This window comes from Mus caroli, chromosome 10 (assembly GCF_900094665.2).
Source record: "Mus caroli chromosome 10, CAROLI_EIJ_v1.1, whole genome shotgun sequence".
Lineage (NCBI taxonomy): Eukaryota > Metazoa > Chordata > Mammalia > Rodentia > Muridae > Mus > Mus caroli.
The window spans coordinates 57,767,677-57,787,219 of NC_034579.1; the positions used below are offsets into that span (position 1 = coordinate 57,767,677).

At 39.6% G+C, this 19,543-nt stretch overlaps 1 protein-coding gene across 4 annotated transcripts in view; it reads left to right on the top strand.

Annotated features, from left to right (window-relative positions):
* Positions 1 to 19,543, top strand: part of Herc4 (HECT and RLD domain containing E3 ubiquitin protein ligase 4) — a 74,294-nt gene that overhangs the window by 44,476 nt on the left and 10,275 nt on the right. For 3 of the 4 annotated variants that reach the window (XR_003837764.1, XM_021173606.2, XM_021173608.2), the window contains 6 exons: positions 61 to 172; positions 836 to 1,025; positions 2,285 to 2,457; positions 12,295 to 12,414; positions 16,697 to 16,720; positions 18,862 to 18,960. Coding sequence is in view for 3 of the 4 variants with exons in the window: in XM_021173606.2 (XP_021029265.1) it covers positions 61 to 172; positions 836 to 1,025; positions 2,285 to 2,457; positions 12,295 to 12,414; positions 16,697 to 16,720; positions 18,862 to 18,960 (718 nt within the window). In the remaining variant the exon portion in view is untranslated. The remainder of the gene's footprint in view (positions 1 to 60; positions 173 to 835; positions 1,026 to 2,284; positions 2,458 to 12,294; positions 12,415 to 16,696; positions 16,721 to 18,861; positions 18,961 to 19,543) is intronic. The other variant, XM_021173607.1, reaches the window with a different exon arrangement.

Genomic DNA, 19,543 nt, shown 5'->3' on the forward strand with positions numbered 1-19,543 from the left:
AACTACTGAGTGGCTACAACTCTGCAGAAAATTGACTCTCCCTCTTTTTTCCATTTTTAGCAATGACGATCACTATAGAACAGGCACCAGATTTTCAGGGGTTGACATGAACGCTGCTAGACTCTTATTCCACAAACTTATACAACCCGATCATCCTCAGATATCTCAGCAGGTTTGTTTTTAAGTGCTTGTATATTTACTATTTAGCTGCTGGATTTTTACGTGGTATTTTATGTTTGCAGCCTAATTAATTAACCTTGTGCTTTATAGATTTACATTATACTTCATAATAAAAAATTTAATGCCAGGTGCGGTAGCACATGCCTTTGATGCCAGCACTCAGGAGGCAGAGGCAAAGGCAGATCTCTGTGAGTTCGAGGCCAGCCTGGTCTACAGAGTGAGCTCCAAGACAGCCAGGGTTACACAGAGAAACCCTGTCTCAAAACCAACAAAACAAAACAAAAGTAAAAATTTTATTTTAAAGCTAAACTACAAGTTTAGATATTAAAGAGGCATAAATCTTTTCAGATGTTTGTAGCAGACTCTAAATACTTTACTGATTTGGGTCTGTTAATAGCATTATTTAGCCATTGTGATAGAGTTTAAATGATTATTAAATAAAGTTGTTTGAAATTTCTTTGCAATGCTTAGGCAACTGTTTTTATTGTGTTCCAACATACATCACTGAAAGATGTTTGTTTTATGTTTCACTCATTTCATGTTTGTCATAGTTCTTGGTTTCCTTTTTTCTCTCTTATGTGTACATATGTGTGTGCATCTCTGTGAAGTGCATTCATTTTAAATGAAGTAGGTTTTGCTTTTTGTCAAAATATAGGTGGCAGCTAGTTTGGAAAAGAATCTAATCCCTAAACTGACTAGTTCCCTACCTGATGTTGAAGCTCTGAGGTTTTATCTTACCCTGCCAGAGTGTCCCTTGATGAGTGACTGCAACAATTTCACAACAATAGCAATCCCCTTTGGTACAGCTCTTGTGAACCTAGAAAAGGCACCACTGAAAGTACTTGGTAAGAATTTTAGTATTTTTCTTGTGCAATGTTTTCTCTTTAAATGACAGTGCTGATGAGATTTATTTATTTATTTATTTATTTATTTAGCTGTTTGAAATTTTCCTGCCTTGCTTATTCTTGATGGGACAGAATTTTCTCTTTTACTGGCTTTTATTGGGTGTTTAATTCTAGTTATTAGAGTTGCTGAAGGCAAATCATGTTAAACAGTTTTAATCCACATAACACACAGAAAATACAAGAAAAATTGAAAACTTACCCATATTTTTCTCCCTCGTTGCCTTGAGTGATTTTGCTGTTAAAGAACTAAGAAGAGCCATTGAAACTGAACAACATTGGTTTCCATCATCCTGGGCCCCAGTATCAACCCGCTCTCCCTCTAGTTCCTTCCCTTGCTAATTAATTGCCTTTTGTTTGTATCTCCGCTTATTCACAAGATTCCTGAATTCACAGTTCAGTCTCTGTTTTGCTCTGGGTCTTGGGCTTCCTATGGTTAATCCAGTGTTTTGCTTTCTCAGAGTGTGCTAGGCATGAGGAACTGAAATATATTGAAGTAATAAAATCACACAAGAACTTCAAGGATAAGAGTGAAAAGAGCAGGAAGTGAGGGATGGGATGCTGGGACTGAAGGAGTGAGCCAGTGTGGACAGGTGAAGCCGCATGCTGCTCCCAGTGTAGACGGGGTCATGGCTCTGGTATCTGGAGTTAGAAACTCTAAGTAAGAAACAGGAAGAAGACAGTACAGGTTACAGCCGCATTATTACCTTTCTAGTTTTCATTTCCTAGAGTGCTTTAGATCTGTAAATACATTGCTTCACAATATTTCAGTTTTATATATTAAGTTGAATAGTAAAACCTAGATTTTTAAATATTTGGATTTTTAAGGTATAGTTTGTTGAAAAATAATTGATTGCTAAAACAGCTTAATAACTGATTTTTATATTAAGTGTAGCGATGAATTTTAACTATAACTTATGAATTTAAATGTAATTAATGATACCAGGAATGTGAATTTAGTAAGCCTTTCATACTTTATTTTTTGTTTTTACTTTCGAGAGATTTTTAAGAACAATATCCTTTATCTTGGTAGTGAGGAAAGTTATCTATAAGCCCTAGAGATGTTATATAAAGTATTGCTGTGTTCATCTTCCTGAAATGTTCAAAGGGTTAAAAACCACTGCTCTAGAAGAAAAGTTAGTATGTTTTTTTAATTCTGATTTTTGTATCATTTTATTTGCATGTTCACCCTTTAATAACAGAAAACTGGTGGTCAGTACTTGAACCTCCACTATTCCTCAAGATAGTAGAACTTTTTAAGGAAGTTGTGGTACATCTTTTGAAACTCTACAAGATCGGCATTCCCCCTTCTGAAAGAAGAATTTTCAACAGTTTTCTTCATACCGCATTAAAGGTTTTAGAAATATTGCATAGGGTATGTCCATTAGTCCTTTATTTTTCTCTTTCCCCATTTCTACTAACACATTGATAATGTTCATTTTAACATTAATATTAGAATGGCATAAAAGATACATATTAAAGAAATTTAGAAGTTATTCATAGTTTCTCATAATTTCCTTTACAAGAAGTAATATATCTATACTTTTTAGCCTTGGATTTAGTTGTCTTTGTTAGGCATCTGTAGCCTACAATTGGGCAGAACAATAGCATATTAATGAATTAGAATTCTTATGTTTTCTTGTAAAGAACCTAATGTGTTAATTTAATATACATTATTTTTAGTTATAAGTGGTTATCATATAAAAGTGACTGGACCCTTATAATTTTGAACATTTAAATTTCTATTCTTTTGGTATCAGGTACTAATGGCCTCAATCAAAGTAGAATGTTTCATTTGAAACAAATGACTAATTTGAAAATGAAACTATATATAATTCATTAATTTGCCTATTGTTCTTTCCTGCCCTTTTTCCCAGTGTAAGAAATAGTACACTTTACACTGTAGAAGTGCAAAGTTACATGAAGAAATAGAGTCTCAGCTGTCTGATTAAAGATGGATTTGAGTCATCCCTGACAGTTGGTAGGTATATCTCTGTTATGCCATTTGGTATTTTTGAGTTGCTACTTAAATGAGACATGACCTAAGGGAGAAGCATGTGTTCATAGTCCACAATAGACCGAAGCGTCCTTATGAATACAGTCTCTTCCATAACGACTCTTTACACTTGCAGATGGTTGCCAGAGTAACCATAAAGGGAGTAGAGGAGGTAGATCTTCTCTGGATCAGAGACTCCAGACTGGGGACTGTTACTTTACCTGTTTTTAGGGAAGCTCCTGGGTCTTTTTCTCCACTACTTAACTTCCTGGTTTTTTTCCTTTTGTATTTAGTATGTCCAAGATTGTAGGCAGTTCATTCCTCTTCTCATTGTATGATTACGGAGATGAGCAGTTTCTTTCCAGAAAACAGGTCATTCCCCAGAACAAGACTGTCTTGCAGTCTATCAGGGCCTGGGCGTGTACCATGCTGCACTTGTGAAGATCTTCTAATGTGGTAGCAGGGCTCTCTGCCTCTCTACCTTTGTGTATACTTTTGCCTAGGACTCAAGAGATGAATTGATTTGCTTTTGTTTCTCGGATGAACTTTTCCCTGCTGTTCTTTGGCCGTCCTTCAGCTGGACCTCATGTCTGCAGAACCCCACTTTGACTCTTGTCTGCTTATCCTCTTAAAGAACACTGCTTTTCTTTAGCCCTCTCTGTTGTCTCAGGAGAAAGGGATGCCTGTAATTCCAGCAAGCTGGAAGCTAGAGCAGGAGGATCAGCAAAAGCCAGGCCATTGTGACCTACAGAGAATGGCCCTGTCTCAAGAAAGGGGTGGCAAGAAGGACTTTTAGAGTCCTAGCTAGGACTTCCCAGCCCTGAAACCCCAGTCTCTACTGAGAGCCCTATTAAGATTACATTGTCACCTTTTTTATAATTAGTTAATACTTCAGTTTTTAAAATAGAATATATGTTCCTCAAAGATTTTGGGTCTTTGTGTGTGTGTCCTTTGCCCCTTTATTCTCTGGGTCTGTGGATTGAACTGCACATGCTGCCTACAGTCTGACGCTTAGGTTCAGGGGATAGGATTTTGTGTTATATAGCCCCAGCAGGCCTTAAAGATCACAATCCTCCTGCTTCAGCCTCCGGGACCCTGAGGTTGCAGGCATTCTCTACCAAGCTTGGCTACAGAGACCTTTTTGATGGAGCTGTGCCAGATGCTAGGATTAGCCTTCTTGTTAGTTCAAGGTTGAGATGAGGGTGGTGTCTTAACATCTATTGTTTGCCAACAGTTTTTAGAAACGTCTGTATATAATACATGTGAGCACTTTGTATATAGAATTAATTAAAAAAAAGATTTTTCTTAAAATATACTTGTAGAGTTGGTATTGTCCATTTTTGTAAATTTAGAAAATGATGTCCCCCCCACCCCCCAGAGTTACTTTGCCAGGTGGTGGTGGTACACACCTTTAATCCCAGTACTCAGGACTCAAGACAGGTGAATCTGAGACCAACCTGGTCTACAGAGTGAGTTCCAGGACAGCCAGGGCTACACAGAGAAACCCTGTCTCGAAAAACAATTAAAAAAAAAAAGTTAGTAAGAGAGAAGGTCAGATCTGCTTCCCAAGCCCCTGCTGTTTTTCTTTCACATTAGTGTGTCAACATATTGTTGGTAGTTGGAGAACTCACATACAGGTGGCTCACAACTTTCTACAACTCCAGATCCAAGGGATTCTAACAGCCCGAGCCTCTGGGCGCCAGTACTGTGCACACACACACACACAGAGACTTAGAGTGGACTTGCTATGTCTTTAGATCTGAAGATTTAAATTCTGTAGAGTGCATCATGTCTACTATCTCAAATGGATTTTGTATGGGGTGTGTGTGTGTGTATGTGTGTGTGTGTGTGAATGTTACTAAGGATTGAGCTCAGGGATTCTTTTTTTTATATATATATATATTTTTTTTTTATTACGTATTTTCCTCAATTACATATCCAATGCTATCCCAAAAGTCCCCCATACCCTCCCCCCCACTCCCCTACCCACCCATTCCCACTTTTTGGCCCTGGCNTTCCCCTGNNCTGGGGCATATAAAGTTTGCANGTCCAATGGGNCTCTCTTTCCAGTGATGNCCGANTAGGCCATCTTTTGATACATATGCAGCTAGAGTCAAGAGCTCCGGGGTACTGGTTAGTTCATAATGTTGTTGCACCTATAGGGTTACAGATCCCTTTAGCTCCTTGGATACTTTCTCTAGCTCCTCCATTGGGGGCTGTGTGATCCATCCTATAGCTGACTGTGAGCATCCACTTCTGTGTTTGCTAGGCCCCGGCATTGTCTCACTAGAGACAGCTATATCTGGGTCCTTTCAGCAAACTCTTGCTAGTGTATGCAATGGTGTGAGCTCAGGGATTCTTTAACTGAACTATGTCTGTTGTCCATATCAGTTCTGTGCTTGGACTAGAAATGATATGAACACATTTTAATCTCTTGTGCTGTTTCTTATCAATGTGGTTTTGAATAAGATCTTTCTTTATCATATGCAAATGAACAATTACCAATAAAATATCACCTTGATAGTTTCTCAAGATTGATATATTGTTCCAATCACATGACAGATATTTATTTATTTATTTACTTACTTACTTACTTACTTTTGACTTTTCAAGACATAGTTTCTCTGTGTAGCCCTGGCTATCCTGGAACTCTCTCTGTAGAACAGGCTGGCCTCAATCGAACTCAACAGAGATCCACTTGCCTCTGCCTCTTGAGTGCTGGGATTAAAGGAATGTGCTACCACTGCTGGCTAAATTATATAACTTTTAAATACTGTTTTTGTATGTATGTGTTGAATGTGTGCATTCCACCCTGTATTGAACACTGGCTGTCTGGCTTGATGACAAGTGCCTTTATGTGCTAAGTTGTCTTGCTGGTCCTAAGTTACCTAATTTATATGTTGTTATACATTCTGAAGGCAGGGATTTCATAATTAGATGATTTGAATGGGGAAAACCACTACTTTTATTTATTGGGTTAGACAGGAAATAGGTTCTTATTTGAAGTTGTTATATTTGAAAGCAGAATGATAGTGGAGTGGATTTCCTCTGTCTTTTCCGTTTTGCAGGGGGTTAGTCCAAGGCCTTTCACATGCTAGGCAAGTGTTGTACCGCTGAGCCATGTTCCTCGCCTTGGGATACTTTTGTTAGGCAGCTCCTGGATCTGCTTGGAGCCCTGGTCTTTCCTCTACCTCTGCTCTGAAGAGAGCTTTGCTTCATTGCACTCTGCTGTCAATAAGTACGTGTGGATAGGTATTATCCGCCATGACTGCTGTTCACCTTTCCACAAAACCCTTGCCAGAAGTTTTTTTCAAAGACACTTAGGCCTGAAGGTGAGAGGCCTCAGTGGTAACCTGCCACCAAGTCTAAGGACCTGAGTTCAATCCCTGGGACCAGCATAGTGCAAGAAGAACCGATTCCCACAGGCTTTCCTCTGACCTCCATGTGTATGCTTATGGTAGGCATATGGACACACACGCACGTAAATTAATCTGGAAAAAATGAAAGACTGTGTGGTACTTATTCTTTCTCTCTTCTCAGTGATTGACACCTAGGGGTGTTTCCTCAGGTTACCCCATGACCTAACCTAGGAGCAGGGAGACCTAGGACAGGAAACCAACTGCAGCTGTGCTCACTGTGACTGCAGGATGTGCTTGTTCCTCCCCTATGTCATGTCCTTGGGAAATGCTCTAAATGGAAAATGTTTCCAATGCTCTAAATGGCGTCATGGAAAATACCTTTGATGTCTGCTGTCAGGAATGGGTCTGTAAGCAGAAAAATGAGTTTACTGGGTAGTAATTGGGTGATTTGAAATCTTACGCAGCACATTGTAGCGGTACTAGTGCACCAAAAGAAAAGGGCTTACTTGGTACGTCTAGCTTAGTAACTATGTAGTATACTGGTTTTCAAACATCTGAGAGCAGGGCCAGGAACCTTCAAACTGAATGGATAGAACATAGATTGATTCATCATAATTACCCCATAACCAAAATACTGAATTATGATGTGAAATAAAAACATTGTAATCAGAATTTGCTTGTTATTATATTTTCGGAGCTAGAGATTTAGTGATAAGGAAGTTATATAATTTACCCCCTTCTTAAGCTGGCCATCTAGAAAGATTATGTATGTACAGATAAGTGAATATTTATGATAGTGTAATTGTTAGATAAAGAAAAACAGAATGTATCCATGGAGGGATTAAAAAGGGCTTCTTAGAGAATGGTTGCTACTTTGTAAGAGAGCGTGTACGTATACGTGCATACCATATAGAAAGGTAGGGGTGTGTATGTGTGTGTGTTTGTGTGTGTATGTGTGTTTGCAAAGTTCTGTGCTTTTGGATCACTCTTCTGAGCCAGACATGGTTCACAGGCTTTCATTCCGGCACGTGGGAGGCAGAGGCAGGTGGGTTTGAAAGTTTGAGGCTGGCATTGTCTACATAGTGACTTCCAGGACAGCCAGAGCTACAACGACAATGCATCAGAAAAGCAAACCTCTTTGATTACTCTTCAGTTCAAATATGAGCTGGGGGTAGGCAGAGGCATGTGGGTCTCTGTAAATTCAAGGCCAGTCTGGTCTATATAACTAGATACTCTGTCTCAAAAGTTAAAAATAAAAGGAAAGGGAAGAGAGGAAAATGTTATGAGCCTGGCCTGGTGCCAGTACGGGTAGCTGAGACAAGATTGTGAGTTAAAGGCCATCCTTGGCTACAGGCAGAGACCTTACTAATTTTTGTTATAAATATGAGTGTTTGAGAAAAGGACAATGTGAAATTTTTGTGTGTGTGTGTGTGTGTGCGTGTGTGATTTTGTGTGTGTGTTTTTAGTAAAGAGTGTAGCTAATAATGTTAGTATTAAAGACTATAGGGCGCAAGGACACGTCTTCTATAGTGGAATAGGTATTATTTCACACTTTATATCTGGTTTTTAAGGAGATCTTAGTTCTGTTTGGAAGTTGATAATAACAGCTTCCCTCTGGTTTCTGTTTTTGTCTTTATTATTTGTCCAAATGAGAACATTAGGAAAAGTGCCCTGGGTACTGTGCCACCCAGTTCTAATCCCAGCCCGCCAGCAGCAGATACAGCCGGCCTGGTCTGCAGAGCTGGAGAAGCAGATCATGTCTCCACCCCTACCCCCACCCCCGCACCTGTCCCATAACAGTAGGAAAAGAGCTCATGATTTTTACTTAATAAAATAAAGGGATTAAAAATATAACTTTGAAAATAAAAGCAGTACTGTTTATGAGACTATTGAAATATAATAATGTGTCTTACAAGTAGTGTAATGTTTAATGATAGCTATAATTGAAACATAGTTTTAGTTGGTTTTAACGTAAAAGTCTACAACTCAGTTAAAATTTCAGCTTACCTTTTAGATCAGTATGCTATTGATCTTTTTCTTTGAGGAAGAGGTATGTAGTGTTCATTCTTGTTTTCCTTTAAAGCAAAACTTTGAAATCTGTGAAGATATATAAACTCTTAAAATTATAAGATAAAACTCAAATTTTAAGAGTTTATATTTTCACAGATTTCGCACATCAAAAATTAACAATAGCTGTTCATTGCACTTCATCCTTCTAAAGATGCAACAGATAGAGCTGGTTCTAATTAGAGACTGGGTTGTATTTTTCGACATGGTCTCACTCTAGCTTTGACTTGCTGAGAACTCACTATTTAGACCAGGCTTATCAGAATTCACAAACATTCTTGTTGGGGTAACCAGACATAGGTCACCATGCCCTACTACTTAAATTATTTTTTCCATTTATTCATTTTGTGTACATGAACCACAGCACACATGTGAAGGTCAGAGGACAACTTACAGGAGTCAGTTCTTTCCTTTCACCTTATAGATCCCAAGGATCAAACTCCTGTGACCAGTCAGGCTTAAGAGGCAAGCAAAGGGTGTGCCGCCACTGCTCAGCCTATTTTTTTAATCTACACTTGTGTGTGAGTGTGATATAATAAGTGTGCAACTGAGCCCAGAATCTCCTGCACGCTAAGCAGGCCTGTACTACCTACTATGCTATATGCCTGGCCTCTTCCCTCTTCAGTTTTTATTTTAACTGTTTTCATACATACTGAAACATTGTAAGACAAATGTAATGAATACCCACATTCCCCTTTCTTAGATTTATCCAAAGTTAGCCTGGTGTGGCTTTTCTTTATCTGTTAGTATGTGTACATTTCTGTGAAACATTTTGAGACTATACTATATCTGTTGTTCTTTTTAATTTTTATGCATACAGCTGTGCACCCTGCATGTCCATCTGTGGACCATGTGCATAGACACATGCATGCCTGGTGCCTACTGAGACCAGAAGAAAGCATTTAGATTTCCTAGAAAGGCAGTTACAGATGGTTGTTAGACTTCATGTGGGTGCTGCGATCAGAACCCAGGGCCTCTGTAGGAGCAGCAAGTGCTCCCAACCCTGAGCCACCTCTGTGCCTCCATGCATAGGACATTCTTTAATATTTCAGTTCTGCTAAGAAAACAGGTGTTTATCTACCGAACAATAAAATCGTTTCTAGTAAGGAAATGAATTATAGCCCTAAAGTGTCTATGCATGTTTAGGCTGTCTCAGTTATAGCAGGATATATTTTGTATTACTGTTTCTTTAAAACAGAATCCCAATTAAAATTTGTGTACATTTGTTTGTCAAGTCTTATTTTCCTTTGCAGTTTATGATTGGTCTTTTTTTTTTTAATCAGTCTCTTTATGTTCTCTTGACTGTTTTATAGTTTTCATAGGTTTTATACATCCTTTGAAAGGGGATGTATCTATCTAGTGAGGTGACTTAGTGGTTAAAGGCACTTGTTGTTCTTGAAAAGAACTGTGTTCAATTTTCAGCACCCATATGGTAGTTCTCAAATCATTTGTTACTCCATTTCCAGAGGAGCCAGCACCCTCTTCTCACCTTTCATGGGTGCCAGACATGCATATGGTCTAGACTTACTTGTAGGCAAAATACTCATATGCATAAAATGATGAAATAAATTTTTTTTTGGGGGGGGGTTTCGAGACAGGGTTTCTCTGTGTAGCCCTGACTGTCCTGGAACTCACTCTGTAGACTAGGCTGGCCTCGAACTCAGAAATCCGCCTGCCTCTGCCTCCCAAGTGCTGGGATTAAAGGCGTGCGCCACCATGCCCGGCGAAATAAAATTTTTTTAATGTTCAGTATTTTATATTTTTGATTGTATATAGTTTAAATGTTTCATTCTTCAAGGCTTTCTTGGTAAATAATTTAGTTGGGGGAAAAAAAGAGAGAATTTAGTTGAAATGTTTAAGTTCCAGGCCTGGTCTACAATGTGAGTTCCAGGACAGCCAGGGCTACACAGAGAAACCCTGTCTCGAAAAACCAAAAGAGAGAGAGAGAGAGAGAGAGAGGGAGAGAGAGAGAGAGAGAAAGAATCTATCTATCTATCTATCTATCGTCTATGAATGTTGTATCTGCATGCAAGCCAGAAGAGGGCATCGGCTACCGTTACAGATGGTTGTGAGCTACCACATGATTGCTGGGAATTGCAATCAGGGTCCTCTGAAAGAGTGGCCAGTGCTCTTAACCACTGACTCATCTCTCCAGCCCAAATATTAAATGTTTACTCAGTGACTTTGGTAAATGGTTATTTTTAGTAATTCTCTTTTGTTTTTTGTTTTTTGGGGTTTTTTTTTTGGTTTTGTTTGTTTGTTTGTTTGAGGCAAGGTCGTTTCTATAGTGTTGGCTGTCTTAGAACTTGCTCTATACACCAGGCTGGCCTCCAACTCAGAGATTCACCTGCCTCTGAATCCCAGTGCATGTGCCAACCATGTCCTGGTGATGTACAGCGTTTTTTAAGTCACTGTTTTATTATCTGTGGTCAAGAATTTGTCATTGTTACTGTCAGGATGCTGACTTTTATACCTACCACTAGAATCTGTCTGGTCTCTTTTAAAGAATTATTTTAAAACTTCATTTTGAGGGTGGGAGATGCTTGGGCTGTCATGGGATAGGTGAAAAGACAAGTTGTAAGAGTGGCTCTCGGCTTTTACCTCATCAGTCCAGGCTCCTTCACCCTACCGTCCATTTTACAGGGCCAGCTTCGTTTTTCTTCTTCAGTTTAGAACACCTGCCCTCTCTTCCGCCCTTCATTTGCATTTCCTTTTGCTTTTGGAGAGTTGTGGTGAGTGTCCTGAAAGGTCCAGGTCCACAGCAAGGGCCTTCGTGATTGTGCTTGTCCATCCTCTGTGTTCCCCGCAAACTAGAGTTTACATGCTACGAGTTTACATTATCAGCTCCTAGTTGCTTTGCTTGATAAAAATGTGTGTACTTGTTGGTGCATTACATGACAGAAGACCCCTCGCTATCGTCTTAGGGCTGCTGAGGAAGCCAGGTCACTGTGGACTGACTGGCTTCCCTTGTGGACCTGGTTCTCTCTCCATGGAGTCTGTAGCCGTGGTTTTACATCCTATCTTGACACCACCTTACATAACCGGACTGGAGAGGTTGCTCAGTGGTTAAGAACACTTAATTGCAGGTTGGCGGAGATGGTTCAGTCGTTAAGAGCACTGGCTGTTCTTCCAGAGGACCCAGGTTCAATTCCCAGCAGCCACATGGCAGCTCACAACTGTCTGTAATTCCAGATCTACACGGATATACATGCAAGTAAAATACCAATGCACATACAATAAAAATAAATTAAACAAACAAAACAAGAAACACTTACTGCTCTCCTAAAGGGCCTGAGTTCAGTTCCCAGCATCCGTGTCAGGTTGTGTTCTAATGCCGGTTATTCCAGCTCCAGGAGCTCTGACACCGCCGTTTGGCCTCCAAAAGCACCGTACACATGAGGTATGCATTCCCATAAACAAAGAAACCAGAGAGTAAAGAATAACTTAAAGGTTTGTTTGTCCAGACATCCAATAGCATAATGTTTATCAAGCTTTACTGTTACTGTTTAGTTCTTCTTTGCCAACTTGAAGGCCATGTAGTTTCTGGCTTATACAATTTATAGTGTATTGTGGTTATAAAGGTATTTATTTCTGGACTTGGGGTTACTGAGTACAAGTAGATACATCCTAAAATACTTTATGTCTCCTAAAACAGTCGATAAGGATTTTTCATGTATAGTAATTTTTGTTTTGTTTTGTTTTTAATAGAAAATTAGTTAAATCTCCAAGCCTTTTTTTTCTATTTAAGAACAGAAAGTACAGACTGAATTACTACTTCTTTTCTTTTAAGGTAAATGAGAAAACAGGACATCTTATCCAATACGACAAGTTTTACATCCATGAAGTCCAAGAGCTGATAGACATAAGGAATGACTATATCAACTGGGTCCAGCAGCAAGCCTATGGAGTGGTACGTCTGTCTCCTCACCTTGTGACTGAGCCTGTGTGCGGTTTGTACAATGCAAAAGGAACAGTTTAGAAACAAGCATTTCCATAGCTTTTATTCCAAGTACATTATTTTAGAATAATGCATTCCATAGAGAGCTCTGTTTCTATGTAAATATTCTCCCAGCACCAAACCAGTGCTACTGCCGCCATTGCATTTTTCTAGAGCAAATGCAGGTGTGGCTTCAACTTTGAACTCTTATTTCCTTTGAGGTTACTACCTCTTCTCTAATGTTGAGAGTAGCAGATACCAGATCTCTTAGAAATGTCAGATGTTTGCTTTAAACCCAGGTGAGAACCCCAGAACCATTTATTCTGTGTTTTAATTTAATTTAGGATTGTTAATACACATTCACATATGGATGTACTTCTTTGCCTGTGATGAAAGGTCTTTAGTAACAAGTTAACAGATATTTAATAGCTTTAATTGTTTTAAAGTAACTTTAGTCACTTAAGTAACAGATACTTAATATCATATGAGAACTAAACATAGTGGCCACTCCTAGAGTCTCAGCACTCTAGTTGCTGAGGCAGTTTGTTCTGGGGCAGCCCGATGAAAACAGTAAAACCCTCTGTCGGCAGCCTGTCTTCTAACCAAGGTAGGATAAATGCTGTCTGGCTGGGATTTCTTTGTAGCAAGCAACTATTGTTCTGTTTGAATACTTGCCGAAATTTCATAGTCTTCTCACCTAAACTCATCTGAGCACAAAGTTCCAATGATATCAAACTATATCTCATTAAGGAGCTATTTTGGTGTTAGCTGTTTTTTAATAAGAGGAAATAGAGGGCTATAGTTTTGATTTCCTTTTTCCTCATTTCTCTCTAATCTATCTTTAGTTACTGTCTCTCCGTTTATAAATGAACATGACACTGAGTACACACTATTGCACGAAACTGGCTTCTTTTCCTTAATTTTCCTTTTTTTTTTTTTAAAAGACAGCCCTGGTTTGTCTGGAACCTACCATGTAGACCAGGCTAGCTTTGAACTCACAGAGATCACCTCCCTCTGCCTCCAGAGTTCTGGGATTAAAGGCGTGTGCTACTACATCTAGTTCTTTGTTTTAAAGAGAGTTCATCACACTTTTGTATTTACATAGAACTTTTGATACTCTTATTCCTGAAGTTTTAAGAGATAAGATTCATATGTTTATTGTAATCTTAATGCTGGATTGGGTGTCACTTTTATGGTTAGTAAAGTTTTAGTGACCATCCTAAAGATACTCCTACTATTTTGTGATAATATGGGCATTTGTGTGCACATACAAATATGTACATGCATGTGTACATCTATTTTATGAATATACACATAAACATGAGTACTAGTTTGGCTAATGGGGCCGTGAGTTGTTTCTCTGAAGATAAATTCTTGCTCTGTCTAGGCTGGATTCAACCTTGGAAAACTTGTGCTTCAGTTTCCTGGTGCTGGGGTTATAGGCCGGTGACACCATTGCAACGTGTACACAGTTGCTGAGCTAGATAGAGTTTGGATAAGGGGCTGGAGAGATGGCTCAGAAGGCTAGAGCACTGCTCTTCCAGAGGGCCTGAGTTCAGTTTCCCTCACCCATGTAATGGCTGACAGCCTCCTGTAACTCCATTCCCAAAAGATCCAATTTCCGTTTCTGCACACAGACTCTCACATTCACATAATTTAAAAATAATAAAAATTTAAAAATGTTAAATACTTTTATTTTATGTGTTCAGGGTGTTTTGCCTGTATGTATATCTGTGCTGCATTTATGGACTTGATGCCTGCTGAGGTCAGAAAGTGGCATTGGATTCTCAGGAACTAGAGTTAGAGGAGGTTGTAGAGGACCGCATGGATGCTGGGAATTGAACCTGGGTTCTCTGGAAGAGCCATCTAGCTGTACTCTCACCCACTAAGCTGTCTCTCTCCTCCCTCCCTTTCTCTCTTCCCTTTCTTTTTTCCCTCCTTTCCTCTCTCCCTTCCTTATGCACCCACCAATGAGCTACCTCAGCAAGCAAAGGCACTTGCCACCAAACCTGGTGGCCTGCTATCAATCCCTGGGGTCCAGGTGGTAGAAGAAACTGACTCTTACAAGTTATCTTCTGATCTCCACACATTTACTGTGGTGTGAATGCATCCCCTCCCCCAAATAACTACAATAAAGTTTTAAAACTAAAACTTAGGAAGTTAGGATGACCTGCATATATGGTTGGATATATTTATAATACCAGCATTCAAGAAGTGGAGGCAAAATGATCGGAAGTACACTCTGCTGGTTCTATTTCAGAAGAAAAGAAAGGTCCACGCTGGGTTTATTATGTTTGTGTTACATTGAAATTTGACTTAAGTGGTTTTGTTGAGTTAAATGAGGTTTTTTCCGTCTTTGATGTTAAATATTTGTAGGTCATAAACCTTATTTATTCAGTATTAGGCTGTGTGTCTAAATTTGTTCTAGGGAATTTAATTTTATGTGCTCATTGGGTAGTGATTGAAATAGCAATCTGACATGTTCAGTATATGGCTAGATGTAGTTTGACATATGAGCAGGTATAATATCAGGATGGAACAACATTAGAGGACACACTGATATTTTAACCTGTAGGACATTCTTTTCAGTTGTCAAAAGCATGATAGAATTTAGCAAAAAATCAGAGGAAAACTACATGGGGCTACGCTTATTTCTGCTACCACTTGCCAAGTTGGAAGGGATATACCCTACTCTGTCCTAAGGCTCTATCATTTGTTGTAAAGTTCACAGAACTCAAAGAGCTACAACATAGCCAAGTGCAGTTTGTTATAGGATAAGGATCCAGATTACAGTCGGTCAGGTTAAGACAATAATGAGGACTCTAGGAGAGGTATCAGTAGCAGAGCATATGTTTTTTTCTCCATGGGAAAGTCATAAATGCGTACCTGGCATTGATGTTTGATACTGCTCAGGATTGCTAAGCAGTGAGGCTGAAATACTCAGTGTTGTTATTGGGTGTCAGTCATTTTCCACAAGGTGGCTAGCTTTCTTAATTTTGCACGTGTGAGTGTTGTGCCTGTGTGTGTGTGCATGTGCTCAAATCACAGCATCAGGTTCCCAGGATCTAAGTTACAGGTGGCTGTGAGGGTCCACGTGGGTGCTAGGAACTGGACCCTGCTCCTCAGGAAGAGCAGTAAGTGCTCCTTACTGCTGGGCCTTCTCTGCAGCTCCAGGTCTGAACTTCCTGAAGGCGGAACTGATGTTTGATGGCTGAAATCTGCATCATAAATTACATTGTTTATATTGTCAGCAGCTAAAGATCCTAGTCTTTCCAAAGACCCAGAATAGCCCAGGGCAAATGCTGTATGTCTTATAAAAATTAATCGTTCACTACAGTAGCTACCAGGTGTAAATTCAGTCGCATGTTGCTGAAGATTGTAGTACTTTGAGTACTATGAGCATAAACACTGAACATATGTGGAAATGTTCAGTTGATGGAGTGCTTGTCTAATGTGTGAAGGCTTGGGTTTTATACTCAGCACTACACAAAAGTGGGCATGCTGACATAGGTCTACAACCCCAGGAAGTAGGAGGAGCAGAGTTACAGGCCATTCTAACTATGTACTGAGTTCATGGCCAGCCTGAGACACACGAGACCTGCCTTAAAATAGTTTGTACATATGTGGGCTGGGAGTGTAGATCACTCATCGTTCAAGCCTTTGCTTAGTATGTGCAAGGCCCTGAATTTAATCCACAGATTCAGGGTTCAGCGTGGTGAGGGTGGGGGTGCAATTGTTTCCTGTTCTCTTAAGTTTTCATACCTTCATAAATCTGTTTTTACAAGTTAGCAACTTTATGTTCTGTCTTGTGCTTTTTATTTTAAGTTAATATTGTTTAAAAAAAATACTAGTAGGGCTGGCAAGATGGCTGAGAGTTAGAGAAAAGTACTTGCTATGCAAACAGGAAGAGAGCCAACTTTATAGACTGTCTGCTGACCCCCACAGACACACTTGTGCTCTCTCTCACACAGTAATAATAATAAATGCAAGGAACAGACTTAAGTATGGTGGTACATGGTACCTTTAATACAGCTTTGAGGAGAGTTCAAAACTGATGATAGTGTACCCAAAAATCTTCACTTCATAGATAGAGATGTGCGAGGCGTTACGGAACGGTGAATCTTTTTGTTAATTTATTTTCTACCTCATTAAGTCAGTATTCCGCTATAGCAAAATATGTGACCTCTGTGTTGACTAGAAATAGACCACTAACACTCCTCTTTCCCCATTGCTGCGTTCTGCACTGCTGTCTTAGGATGTCAGCCATGGAGTAACTGAGGTAAGTCTGGGGACATACAGTTTCAGAGTCATGAAGGGTGTTCTTTCTTGTGTCAAGAGTCAAATTTGTCTTTAGTGTGAGTTTTTGTTTGTTTTTTAATGTGCACAAACACACACTTACTGGTTTTAAATCGGTATATTATGTTGGTTTTAAAAGTTGACTCAATAGAAATTATCTTGTATAATATCAGGATGTCCTGTACAACTCAGAAGAGTTTTCTGAATTAAAGCCTGTTGCTGGGTGTGATGGCATGTGTCTTTAATCCCAGCACTTGAAATGCAGAGGCAAGCAGATGAGGGCAGCCTGGTCTACATAGTATGAGTTCAGACCAGCCAGAGCTGCACAGTAAGACTCTGCCATAGGACAAAGACAGCAGCAACAACAAAACAATGATATTCCCTACCATGACATGATACCTTCTAACAAGAGTTACTTTGAAATATTTCCTGTTCTTGTCTCCCAATATAAAGTACAGTATGTTCTGAGAAATATTTTTTATTTTAAAATTTTATAAATGCTTACCAGTAGAGCAGAATATTACAGAAGTGAAATGATCTATTTTTTAAACTAATAATTGATACTCAGATTGTTGTGTGTGTCCCCTTAGTACATAAAGCTCTAGCACTCCGACCTGACAGTGGGTGGCTGTTTTCCTTTTCAGAACTGGAGGATTGCTACTTCCTCTGTGTTATGCTGCTTGGTGGTCGTTTGCTTTGTTTTGGCTTATTGAGTATGATTTTCCTAGTACTTGAACTAATGAACATTGGTTAGGTCACATTACATAATTATTGCTTGTTTGTTTCCTCAGTAAGTATAATATAAAACTATAAATGGATGGGGCTAGTATCAGACACAGCTCAGTGCTAGAGTTCTTGCTATCATGCACAAGGCTCTGTACAAAACCCCCATCGGTGTAAGACTTTGTGTTTGGGGGAGGGGAAATGAAAACACTGTTTGAAAACATGGTCAGGGCTTAGACTAACTTGAAATGTTGTTTGCACCTTCCTGTAGGAGCTAAACCAGCATTTCTCAACCTGTGGGTCAAAACTGACCCTGACACAGGGGTTGCCTAAAATCATTGGAAATATCAGAGAATTTACATTGCGGTTCCTAACAGTAACAAAACTGTGGCTATGAAGTAGTAAAAATAACTTTATGTTTGGGGGTCACCATAACATGAGCAGCTATATTAAAGGGTCACAGCATTAGGAGGGTTGAAACCACTGAGCTAAACAGAGATCCATAATGATGTCATATAGAAATGAAGAGTGAGGAATGTGGAGGTGGTTCAGTGGGTGAAAGTATCTGCCACTGGACCCACATGTTGGAAGGAGAGAACAGCTACTGTACACTGTCCTCTGACCTCCATGCACGCATATGGCATGCATGCACTCACAGAGAAGCACAAAAAGATTTAAATGGCTCAGCAGACAAAGGCACCTGCTGCCAAAACTAACAACCTAGGTTCAGTCCCTAGGATCCACCTGATAGAAGAAAAGAATTCCCCTCTGACCTCCACATAGGTGCCATGTATGATGCCAGGATTCCTGCATACATTACATACTTAGACAACATAGATTTTTCTGCTGGGCATGGTGAGACACTTTTAATTCCAGCACTCAGGAGGCAGAGGCAGGTGGATCTCTTAAATTCTGGGCCAGCCTGATTACATAGTTCCAGGACAACCAGAGCTCATCCTGGGCTCAAAATACAAAGGGCTGGGGATATAATTCAGCAATTGAGCACTTACCTAACATTCTCTTTTTTTGTTTGTTTGGTTTTTTTCGAGACAGGATTTCTCTGTATTGCCCTGGCTGTCCTGGAACTCACTCTGTAGACCAGGCTGGCCTNGAACTCAGAAATCCGCCATGTGCTGGGATTAAAGGCGTGTGCCACCACGCTCTACTCAGTGGTCACATCTTATCTAATGCCATGACCCTTTCATACCTAACTTGCCTAACATTCTCAAAGCCTTGAGTTCATTAGCAAGCTGAATGAAAATCCTGTAGTCAAAAATGAATGTTTTTGAAAATTTCTAACCATACCTGTGAATGAACAAGAGTGTGATAATCATCTTTACCAAAAGTGACAGCACCCACACACCAGAGCTTCAACTGAGAAGTTGATTTCTTTATTTCCAGTTGGCAGACATCCCGGTGACAATTTGTACATACCCATTTGTATTTGATGCCCAGGCAAAGACCACTCTGCTGCAGACAGACGCAGTCTTGCAGATGCAGGTAAGTGCTCCGCAGTGCTCCTGATTCAGGATGCTGTAAAAACTGTCTCTGTGCTGTTGGGTTTTGGTTTTTTGTTTTTGTTTTTAAGTATTTGAGACACTGGTGATAATACTAATGTGGGGGCGCCATTGTAGACTGTCATTTGCATAATGCCTTGTGGAGCTGTGAGAATTGCTACATGAGACATACAAACATGAAAGCTGCTTAGTTAACAAGGAGCTGTCATAAAAATAGATTAGCAGCCTTTATTCATGTTAAACCTTCAAAAATGATGAACCCCCTTTGTTATATATAAGTCCGTCTTTCCAAACAATTTCATCAGGTTCACTATAACAGGTTAGATTTTTTCAGAAGCCTGGCTCCACTCTGCCCTTTAATTACATACTTGAGAAAAGATGGCAGGAACTAGAGGTGAGATAAAAAGTTCAATGTGGGAGCAGAGGCAATTCATCACTTAAATGAAAAGAGTTTGAAATTGCTCTGAGCCTGGCATGTTAACACACACGATTAATCCCAGCTCTATGAATTCAGAGGCCAGCCTGGTCTATATAGCAAGGTCTAGAACACCCCGGACTACAGAGGC